At 43.6% G+C, this 11,190-nt stretch overlaps 1 protein-coding gene across 2 annotated transcripts; it reads left to right on the top strand.

Moving 5' to 3' along the window:
* Positions 1-713: 713 nt before the first annotated feature.
* On the top strand, positions 714-4,580 carry LOC147896238 (putative UDP-arabinose 4-epimerase 2). Of its 2 annotated transcripts, none has more exons than XM_087382389.1 (11): positions 714-981; positions 1,423-1,530; positions 1,914-2,041; positions 2,206-2,316; positions 2,450-2,557; positions 2,699-2,790; positions 2,901-3,042; positions 3,161-3,255; positions 3,445-3,574; positions 3,689-3,833; positions 4,053-4,580. In XM_087382389.1, the coding sequence occupies exons 2-11, from the start codon at positions 1,464-1,466 to the stop codon at positions 4,289-4,291; spliced, it is 1,257 nt and encodes a 418-aa protein (XP_087238515.1). In that variant the 5' UTR covers positions 714-981; positions 1,423-1,463; the 3' UTR covers positions 4,292-4,580. The 2 variants fall into 2 exon arrangements, with proteins under 2 accessions (XP_087238515.1, XP_087238514.1); XM_087382388.1 differs by having other exon boundaries at positions 714-1,180.
* The last annotated feature ends 6,610 nt before the right edge of the window (positions 4,581-11,190 follow it).

Raw genomic sequence — 11,190 nt, 5'->3', positions numbered from 1 at the left:
GGAGCGGTAGGTTACCAACTAAGGAGGATTGGGGCTCAATGGGATGTTCCCATGAGATAGTGGGTCAATTGGCAAAGGACATTGATGATGCAAATCTTTCGATGAGATGAATCCAATGCCAAGCTTTTTGAGAATTTAGTCTTTGCCATTTTAACAAGAGAGATGGAGTGCTTGTGAGCAGTATCTCATGATCTTTATAGAGGTGTAAGGTCATTTAGAGAGAGAGAGAGAGAGAGAGAGAGAGAGAGATGGCATGGGATGGGAATGGGGCGAAAAAGTGATGTGGAAAGCAATGAACGAGGATGAAGGAAATTTTAATGTGGAAAATTATAGGTAGCAACTTTCGCGGCTGCCAATTAAAAGCTGTCTTTTAAGAGAGAGAGAGAGAGAGAGAGAGAGAGAGAGAGAGCCCTTAGAGAAGTGGGAAAGCAGTAGATCTAGGGTGAGGGGGGGTGGGGGATCGGGCATTTTTGAGATGGGTTCAGGAGGTAGGAGAAGGACGTGCGATGGGTGGTGGTGGCAGGATGGGGAGCGTGGGGAGAAGTCCAATGTATGAAATGTAGGGGGGGGGGGGATGAAGAAGGAGAGAGGGGTAGCAATGAGAAAGGAGGGGTATAGGATAGAACTAACCAAGGTTGAGAAGAAACCGTAGTCAGGTTCGGAAAGGGGGGGGGGGTTGAGGTGGTTCTTCAAAGTGCTTGGTCTTCTTCCTCCTCTTTTGTCGTCGTCTTCTTTCATTTCATTTTTCTTCTTCCTCTTCTCCTTCTTTGCTCTGTTTTTTCTTCCTGTTCCCTTCCGTCGCTCAGAGATCCTCCCATTCTCCGATTTCGTAGCCTTTTCAACCTCGCACAGATTCTTAGCTCCACTTCTTATCATCGCAATTGCTCTCTCCACTCTTCCAGTCCAACAGACGGAACGCAGAACGTCTCATCGCGCACAGACGGAGCCTCGATTGTTCTTATCTTCGATCCTCCTCCCCCAGTAAGAAATTATTCTCTTGGCCCCATCCTCCTTGCCCTTCTCTCCTCATGCTTGCTTCCCTTTCCCCTCTTCTTGGCCCCCCTTGACGCTTTCCTGCCCCTTCATCGGACCTCGGAGCTGCGGAACGTAATTCCCTCTCCTTCATCCGCCTGCCAATACTCGTGGACCATTTGCAGATTTGAGATCTTCGAGAGCAATCGTAAGCTGACCCCTACAAAATTATTGCAGATCACCGTACCCTAGGTTTCGCAATGGAATGTAAATCGTAGTCTTTGGATTCTTGGTAACGAGATTGTGCAATCTAATTTTGATCTTAAATTCAGTCCGCCTGTGACAATAATGAATTAGACACACCCACTTTCTTTACAATGTCTCCAAGCTTCCACTTAATTTGACGTCCTCCTTGTTCGCTTCGAAATACGATTGTGGACTATTCGAAAGGTCTCTGAAACTAGGAGCGAGCGGGAGCTGTGCTTTTTCTCATGCCAGACTCTCCTCTTTCACGGAGGAGAACCCAGCCTCGGACATCTCGATCCTGGACCTTAGGAGGTTTGTTCTCTTTGTCTGCAGTTGTTTGAATAACCTTTTTAAGCATTGCTTTAAAGACGGTTGCCGTTTACTTAAAAAACGAGGTGCTTGATCTCGGTTGAATCGAAGTTTTCTGAGCAGCATGCTTATTTGAGAGTATTTAAACTTTGTATTTTATTATTCAACGAAAGCATTTTCAATTCTCAACTCGTGTTTAAGTCCAGTGGCGACCACGAAAGCATTTTCAGTTCTCAACTCGTTTTTAAATCTATTGGGGACCAACCTTCCATTAACAAAGGGATCTTCAAACTTCTCGAAATATTATCACAATGCACATGTTTTGAGGCAGACTGTATGATGCTACGCGAATAAATTAACTCTTTTAAATGATTTCGTTGTCGCAGGAATGGATTATGGTGTCTCAAGCAGGCCACGATCCCAGATAGCTGCGAAAGTTGTGGTTGCGTGCTCCCTAACCATGCTTTGCATGTTCATGCTGAGGCAGTCATCCACAAGTCCTGGAACAGATGCGGTATTCTGGCTTGTCCCTCTACTGCATATCCTTGCAACTAGTCTAAAGAAATTCCAGACCATATAACTACGGTGGTTTTGAGAAAATTGTTGAATTTTATATTGCAAGTAGAGAGTTCCTGATGCCTACTCATGTATGATCTGACGATTTCGTTGTTAAAACAGTTCTCTAGACATGATGACGTGATGCATGTCTTAGTAACTGGTGGGGCGGGTTTTATTGGATCACATGCTGCTCTCCGGCTACTGGAGGATTATCATAGGGTTACAATAGTGGTATATGTCGAACTTTGTCCTCTAATTAAGACATAGTTGAGTGATCCTTCCGTTTCATGGAACATTTATGCTTTCACTTGTGGATAGTTCTGCAGTAGCAGCGATTGAGATCTGAGTTCATTGGCACATGCAGGACAACCTCTCACGTGGCAACATGGGAGCTGTGCAAGCTCTCCAGCAATTATTTCCAGAACCTGATAGGCTACAATTCATTTTCGCTGACCTGGGAGACAGTAGTGCAGTATCCATTTCTTAATGACAAATTTTTGTAAATGAAATAGTTAAGATGATTTTTACTCTAACGAATGTGTGTGAAGAAATCTTACGAGTTCTATTTGCTGCTACAAATCTCGGAAATTATATTCCTTAATTCTCTGATTAGGTGGATGAAATCTTTGCCAATAATGCCATCGATGCAGTTATGCACTTTGCGGCCGTGGCATATGTAGGAGAAAGTGTGGAGGAACCTCTCCGGTATGCATGCAATTATTCATCTAACACCATACGAAGTGCATGATTGGTCGGGATAAATATTTTTTGGGCATTTGAAACATTTCTAATACAATGGACAAGCATATGTGCAGCTATTACAGGAATATCACATCCAACACGGTGGTACTTCTGGAGGCCATGAAAAGACATGGTGTGAAGAGGCTTATTTACTCTAGCACCTGTGCTACATATGGAGAGCCTGACGCCATGCCTATTACAGAAGAAACTCCTCAGGTAAGTTTCTTCGTCTTTTTTTTTGCCTTCTTGTCTCTCAAAAAGTAGCGTCCGTGCTCTGGATCATAAGAGGGCTTCCAATAATGTGCTTGATGGTTACTTCTCTGTTTGTACTAAGGTGCCCATAAATCCTTATGGAAAAGCCAAAAAGATGTCAGAGGACATTATAAAAGACTATTCAACGACCACAGACTTGGCAGCTACTATCTTAAGGTGTGTGGGTTCTTTTACTAGTCTAAGTGACTGTTGAGTGTGAGCATGCATGCGTACATTCTTGTGAGTGCACACAGGTAGGCTTGTGTGTGCAAGCATGGTGCCTTTGTGTGTGTGCATGTGTGCTAGTGTTGTCGTTTTATCTTGTCTAAATGGCATCCTGCTGACTGTTGGGCCTGATGGCTTCAGGTACTTCAACGTCATTGGATCAGATCCAAAAGGAAGACTTGGTGAAGCACCGAGGCCTGACCTTCGACATCATGGCCGAATCTCTGGTGCATGCTTTGATGCTGCTAGGGGCATAATTCCAGAGCTGCAGGTGCATGCACAGACAATTGAATTAGATGATGACAGCTGAGACTTCGAAGCAAAAGAAGGGTGTGCTTTTTTGAATTGACATTGATGGATTTTATGGTTATCTAACTGCTCATAGGTCAAAGGGACAGATTACAGTACCGAGGATGGGACGTGTGTTCGTGACTATATTCATGTAACAGATCTAGTTGATGCACATGTGAAGGCACTGGAGAAAGTAGTACCCTCTAAAGTTGGCATCTACAATGTAGGTACAGGCAAAGGTATGTGCACTTACGGTTTGTACCAAAGCTTTTTGTTATGTCCAAGATCTTTATGCCATTTGTTACCAAGTTTATAGCTTCTAGGCAGGATTTCCCCAGCAGTATCATTTTTTTGTTATTTGCATTTTTCTAATAGGAATTTTAGAATAGAAAGAATCTAAATCTTGACTACTCGACCAATTAAGTTTATGCATTGAAGAGTTGAATGCTTATCTGCAGGGAGTTCTGTGAAACAATTTGTAAATGCATGCAAGGCTGCAACAGGTGTTAATATAACCGTGAAGTATTTGGATCGAAGACCAGGTGATTATGCTGAGGTTTGGAGTGACCCTAAGAAGATCAGAGAAGAGTTAAATTGGAGTGCAAAATATACTGACCTGACAGAGGCTTTGGAAGTGTCCTGGCGGTGGCAACAATCACATCCAGACGGTTACAAGTCATCAATATCAATTATGTAGCATTGTTCTTTCTTGTCAATGGAGTTTTCCCAAACTCTGTACACGTGCTTACGACCAATTTTGTTCCAAAGCTCTGAGAACTTGAAGAGGAAGGGGGGAAATAACAAACCAGAAAGGAAATCAAGGAAGATTGTTTAAACAACTACAGCAATGTTGCCTCTTCGGGTGGTGCACCCCATTGGAACAGACAGCCATGTGCCATGTCCTGCATATAATGAGGCACATGTTTGTGCATGGCATTGTATCCATTTTTCTTGGTTATGCCATATTGATGTGGAGAATATTTTCACATGGGAAATTCATAGTAGAAATATGAAGTACAGGTTAATATTTTCTGATTTAGAGAGCTATTAATCGCATTTTTCAAAATAGCATATGTGGAGTTTCTCTACCTTGACAGTTCGCTAGACATTAGCAAATGCTTGAGTTCCACAGCACTACTTGAAAAATCTTTCTGAGAAAGAAAGGCGGTCTTACAATAGAAACTTTACTTTTATTTCCAAATTCATGGAAGGTGAAAAGACCGTCATTTAAAGAATTGATCAAACTTCCAAAATGGCAGGATGCCATGGATGAAGAGTACAATGCTCTCATGAAAAAGCAAACATGTCAGAAAAACATCTACCCATCTTGGGCTGGCTGTTGGGCTCAGAGATGCCCAGCCATAGGCCCAAGCAATGGCCAGAAGGGCTGGGAATACCCAGTAAAGAGGTGCCTGGTGGAAGGGCCTTATATAGGCCTGGAGTGCAGTCTGTAGGCAGCAGACTGTCATGTTGGTGGCGGTCCAAAGACTGCCAAGCCAGACAGAGAAGGTACAGTCAGCCCTAGGGCTATACGGCTGACTCCGGTGGGTCAGCAGATGAAATCAGGTTGGCCCTCATTAGGTCAGCCCTGTCTGGTCAGCTACAGGCCCAGTCGGCTGTTACAGCAGAACCTTGTGCCCTATAAAAGGGCCCCCTTGGGGGCACATTCTACAGTTCTATCTGCCGTGGATTCTGAAAGGCTCTCTGCTGCAAAAAAGCAACTAATGGTGCATACCTATACCCTTGAGGAGAGCACCTATGAGCAGCTACTGAAGGCCACAATGACACATGGTAGTACAGGAGAAGTTACAGCAGGTGCTGCAGAGCATACATTGCCATTTTTGGTGCTAACCTCAGCCTGTGTGTGGTGCAAGTTGTGGGTACAGTTTTGATCAGGTTTTGTATTTGGATCTACACATCTATTTACATATTCTGTTGGCTGTACATCTCAACCTAGTTGCAGATGCTGAATTAGATCTAGTGGTTGTAGTACCCTAGGATGACTTGTGTTCAAAGTCGGTTATGCAAGGTCCTTGGTCTTCTACATGGTGTCTAGTTTAGAGACACGTGCTTTGAGGTGTGTTTTCCAACAGGTCACTTCCACCCAGGCTTTGTGACTTACGTGCACAAAACCCGTTTTACACCCCCCCCCCCTCTCTCTGCTTTTAAAACTGTCTTTATTGCAAAACTGCAAATTGATGATTTGCTCAACAGCAAGGAATGACGTAATTTTATTCCAGAGCTCGAACTCTCTGATGTTGAAGACTCCTCCTTAACCACTTCCTTTTTGTGGCTTCTGATGTTGTAGCATACCTTCTTATCATTTCCTTACAAAATCAATTCTCCAGTATCCCATTTTGAATAGCCTTCACCTTGCATAGCCAAGGCCTTCCCAAAATCAATGGATAGGCACACACATCTGGCTTGATAGGGATCACTTGAAAAGTAGTCGGCATAGAAATTCCACATATCCACTTCTAGATTCTTCACAACTCCCAAGGTCTTTACCTTAGGGTTATCAACCAATTTGATGCGATAAGGAAAGGTACTACTATAGTATTTTAAATCAACATCTATCATGATCTTCTCACTCATGACATTAATTGATGCACCTCCATCAATGTAAACATTAGAAATCACTTGACCATCAATGATCATATCAACCACAGACACATCATCACCAACATCTATATCTATCTTTTGAATAGGAATGGCACCTTTCTTCTTTTTCTTCTTTGACACCCTTGTGCTTGCTAGCTTTCCCCATTCTTTCCGTAGTTTGGGAGTAAGTGACCAAATTTGATATGAGATTCCTTTCTTTAAGGTCAGACCAAAAGTCATAGCTTTCGATGCATTGTCCTAAAGGAAAGTCTGACTGGCTAATTCTCCTTCTAGATGCCTTGTTTTTCTTACTATGGTGTTCCTCTTCTTGCAGTTCCTCATCTACTTCTTCCTTACTTTCTTCTTCTTCTTTCACTTTACCATGCCCTCATTTAACCACCATTACCTCTCTTTTTTCATCCCCTGAAGAAGCTTCTATCAAGAATACTTGCTTTTCCTCTTTCTTTCTCAATCTAGGACACTCAAGGCAATAGTGACCTTTTTCATTACATTCATAGTAGCAAGTGACCCCACTCTTATCTCGAGGCCTATCCTTACTCTTGGGTGCTCTAGTGGTCGTGCATTAACCAAATGCAATTTCAAATCAGCAAACTCTGCCATCAATTGGGAGATATTTTGATCCAACTCAAAGGACTTTGGTACCTGAGGAGTTTCCATTATGTCCATCTTTAAAGTTGAAGCTGGTGAAGACACAAAAGAGGATTCAACATATAGAGAAGCTTCTTTCTTGGTCGCAATGCGGAGTGCCTCCACATATGTTGTTTGATCTTTACTCATTACTTTTGAGCAAAGACAAGGCTCCAAAGCCATCACAAATTTGCTCATCTTTAAGTGCTCCATCCTTGAGAGACTTTGAGGGGCTGCTGATGCATATGCCATAGCTCACAAAGCTGCCCTTTCATACTTTGTCCACAAAGCTTCATATTGGATTGCCAACGCAGAGACATCTCACCCTCTCCTTGTCTCACGGATAGACAATTTTGTCGTGCCTCCTCTCCCACTCGGTGTTGTACACTCATACCTAGCCCTTTGTTTCTCTTCTACTATGCTAGTTGGCCCTCTATACCAACTCATGCCCAGATCCGCTTTGACCATGCCCTCGATCCATCCTATGTGATCACCTAGCTCAGGAGTTCCCAAACATACTTGGATATGATGTAGATCACCCATGTCTCGGACACTTTTGTCTCAGTGGTACAAGACACTGCCACTAGATCTTTCGATCTACACATGTCCCAGCTGGGAAGATACCTCAAAATCCTTGGTTCAATGCAATTTCAAAGAAATGAGAGCTCACCTCACACGTGAGGAAGAATTAGGCCATCTGACATCAGTTGAGGCACAACATATCTCACAAAGATTGATACATCATAAGAAGCCGACTTTCCTCACACATAGGTTGGATGAGGTGATCATATCATTTCAAGGGGAAGAACCTACCATTGGTTGGGGGCTTCAATCAGAGAGAGCCAAATATTTAGCACATATATGCATGCTCTCTTTGTGATGTCCCAATGCAAGCACCACCTCATATGTCCCAATGCAAGCACTACCACTATTGTAAGGGGACCCAATGGACACTAGGAACTACTGCACACTTATGTTTGGACACAGTTTGGCCAAGCTTTATGGATTAGTACTTGAGAGGGAGATCAATGGCCACACAGAGGCTCATGGACACCAAGTGCTAGGGTAGGCAGGATTTTGGAGACAACACTCTACCCTAGACCACATCTTTGCCTTGAGAGTATTCATTGAGGAGGCAATATCAAGACGTCAAAAAGTCTACGCTTGCTTTGTAGACTTTTGGAAGGCCTTCAACACCATCCTATTGGGACATATCTTCCTTGTTCGGTCTCATGAGGACGTGGCAACTGTCCATTGGTACATCCAAAGCTGGCAGATCGAGGGTGACTAGTCCATGCAAGTGAATAAAGGTCAATTGGTCCATTTGTGCATGGGTGGCTACATGGCATTAAGTTTCCATGCACTAGATGTGGACAAGGCAGTTTACATGAACCTTCAGGCTCCTATGTACTTGGGAAGATGAGTCGTTCTTGGTCTCTTCAATCGATGTGCATAGCCTATGGTGTGTGTGAGTAGATATAGATGAGAGCCAACTCTCTAGTGTGGTGTGTGTCACCTTTTTTAAGATCAAAAAGCCCGTTCGAGATGATCTCCTTTGCTTGAATATCAGAGTACTTTTGTTCAAGTTAAATTGTTGACTTGTCTCGATTCTGAGTTATCACATGAGACTTGTCATTTCATGGGGGGGTGATGAGTCTATACGAGTCTATCAGTGGGAGAGTTTTACACCCAAGGAGCCCTATAAAATTGGGTTGAGAGCATGATCGGGGTGAATCAAGGCTGCCCCCTTTCACCAAATCACTTCAGGCTCTACATTGATGAGATCACATTCTTCATAGATGACCTAGGAGGCATAGATGACTATTGTGGCTGACCTGATGGTACAGATCCTACGACATACGGATGACCTAGTCCTCGTGTCATCCACTACAGAGTGGTTGCACAGACATCTGGAGACCCTAGAGGTATTTTGTAGAGAGAGAGAGAGAGAGAGACCTGACAGTTAACCTTGGGAAGATCAAGGTTATGATCTTCAACACCTCTCACACAGTGCTTCACCGACATAGTTTCACTTACCAAGGTGAGCTATAGTGCAATTCTACCCATACCTAGGGGCAGTCTTCACAGGGTCAGTTTTCATGATGACTCTTGTAGCCAGAGCATGACACATGTGGATAGGGTGCTTTGGTCTGACTAGAGAGACAATGCCTTCAAGCGCACTTCCAAGATCCATCGACAAAGGGTTAGCTTTTCGACACCCTAGTAAGGTTGATTGAAATGGGGGAATGATCTTTCAATGATAGAGTGGAGGAGATTTCAGTGACTACAGGTGACAATGGGGTTTAGGATGATTCAAAGTAAGCTGTCAGTCCCTCATCAAATAGTACAGGTAGAGTTCACCATGACATCTCTCCAAGTTGATGCCATTTTTTTAGATAGTGGCATTCCTCCATAGAGTTTGGGCCCTACCCACTAGGCTGACAGTAGAGTCATCCAGATGTCTAGAAGGGAGAGGGGTCAATACACTATGGTAGGCATGCATATCTACATGGTTTGCTAGTCTATGGTATTCAAATGGACCGGCTTCCCCCCTTTCAATACAACATGGATGCATCGCCCGAGTCGATATGAGATGAGATTAATCGTATCATACAGTTAGACCTCCTCTAGCTCCACACATCTCCGACTTGGGGGGGACCAAGAGTTCCCCACTAACATCCAATTCTATCACAACTACTTCTTGAGAATATCGGAGGATAGACTCATCATAAGTCCCTAGTACCTTGAGGACAGAGGAGTCTCACATGCACTAAGGATTGCCACTAATAGACGCAAGTCTCATCCCATCAGCTAAGGATTGATGCAAGTAGAGATGCACGCATACCCATCGAGCAGCAAATCTACAGATGATGCCAAGCGAGGGTTACAGAGACCACACACGACACTGGAGAGTAACTAGTGCACATACGGTTGAGGTTATGCCTTGATAAGGGAAGTGAGAGAGAGAGAGAGAGAGAGAGAGAGAGAGAGAGAGAGAGAGTGCACACAATATAGCTACATGTACACTAAGTGTATTGACAATGAATAGGAAGATATGCACGTGAACCCCTTAGGGTTAGGATTTGTCTCTACGCCCTATGTGGATAGTGCAATTTACACTATCTTTAACACCCCCTCTTAAATTGCACTGTGGGTAAGTAGAGGGTGCATGTACAAGACCTGTTTGTGTATTTTGTTTGGTGCATATGATAGCATCCAAAACTGAAAAAGAAAGCAGAGTAGTATGTGCGTATGTGAGCACATTGGCTACGTAGCAAAATCATGTACAATGAGTATAACTTATGAGATCCTGTACATATCATTGATTTCCCCCTCTTAAGTTGTGGGTCATCTTTCCCCTTTGGGGAAAAAATCCAGAAGATAGGCTAAAAGGAAGAGGAAGGAAATATGCAGAAAGTCAAGTCCACCTCGATCAAAGACTAGTCAATCAAAAGATGACTCCGTGAATAACACTGTGTATGACTACATACTGAACATGTCAAAGCTGAACATGTCATGAGTCATCATGGACTGTGCAGTTGCTCTATGGAAGAGGCATCCAGATGTGAGGCTAGTTGATGTAGCGATGGAAATGTGATCTAGCAGGTTGTGACATACAAGGCCCAAAAGGACTGAGAGGCAATGTGTGAGGTATGTTGCAGTAGAAGTATAATCTCTGTCAAATGATGTAGGGTCATAGAAGATTGCATAGTCAATGTAGACAGAGTGATCTAGGGGCTAAAAATCTGGGGCCGAAGGTGCAAGTGTGATACACTGCTCTATTGAAGAAGAGGCCCGTAAAACTGACAAGATACAGCAGTCTGTCAAACCTGTATGCTCAACTGTCATGAGCTAAAGGTCGACTGATGTGTGCATGGCTAAACATCCATCAGAATGGGATGTAGCACCTGTTAAAGGCTCATTGAGAAGGAGCTCATACTATAAAGGCCTAGAAGCCTAAAATACAACTAAAAGTGTATAAGATGTCCCTGAGGCATATGAGGTGCCGAATGCTCATGTAGGGACCGATCTAAAGTCGTGGATCCAACCACTGATGTGCATCAAGTATGGACTATACATGACAGCCATATGTGCATGTTGAAACACTAAGTCTCCCCAAGTTGTGCTATGATTGTACCTGATGATGTCCACTGCACTGGGGCAGGACCGCACTAATGCATAGGTATCCTCGGGCTGAGGAATGATTTGCTGATCGAAAGAGGTGGTGATCACTGGATCCAAGGGTGCAAAGTGGCATGACTGAGCTGATGCTGGAATGTCATGTAGACTGATCTTTTGATCTAAACTGAAGGTGGAAACTGTGTCCATGATATGCTTCATGTCAGA

The sequence above is a fragment of the Dipteris shenzhenensis genome, chromosome 12 (assembly GCF_047967505.1).
Source record: "Dipteris shenzhenensis isolate YYH24624 ecotype China chromosome 12, Dip_SZ_1.0, whole genome shotgun sequence".
NCBI classification, from domain to species: domain Eukaryota; kingdom Viridiplantae; phylum Streptophyta; class Polypodiopsida; order Gleicheniales; family Dipteridaceae; genus Dipteris; species Dipteris shenzhenensis.
This window is presented reverse-complemented; position numbering and strand designations above follow the sequence as displayed.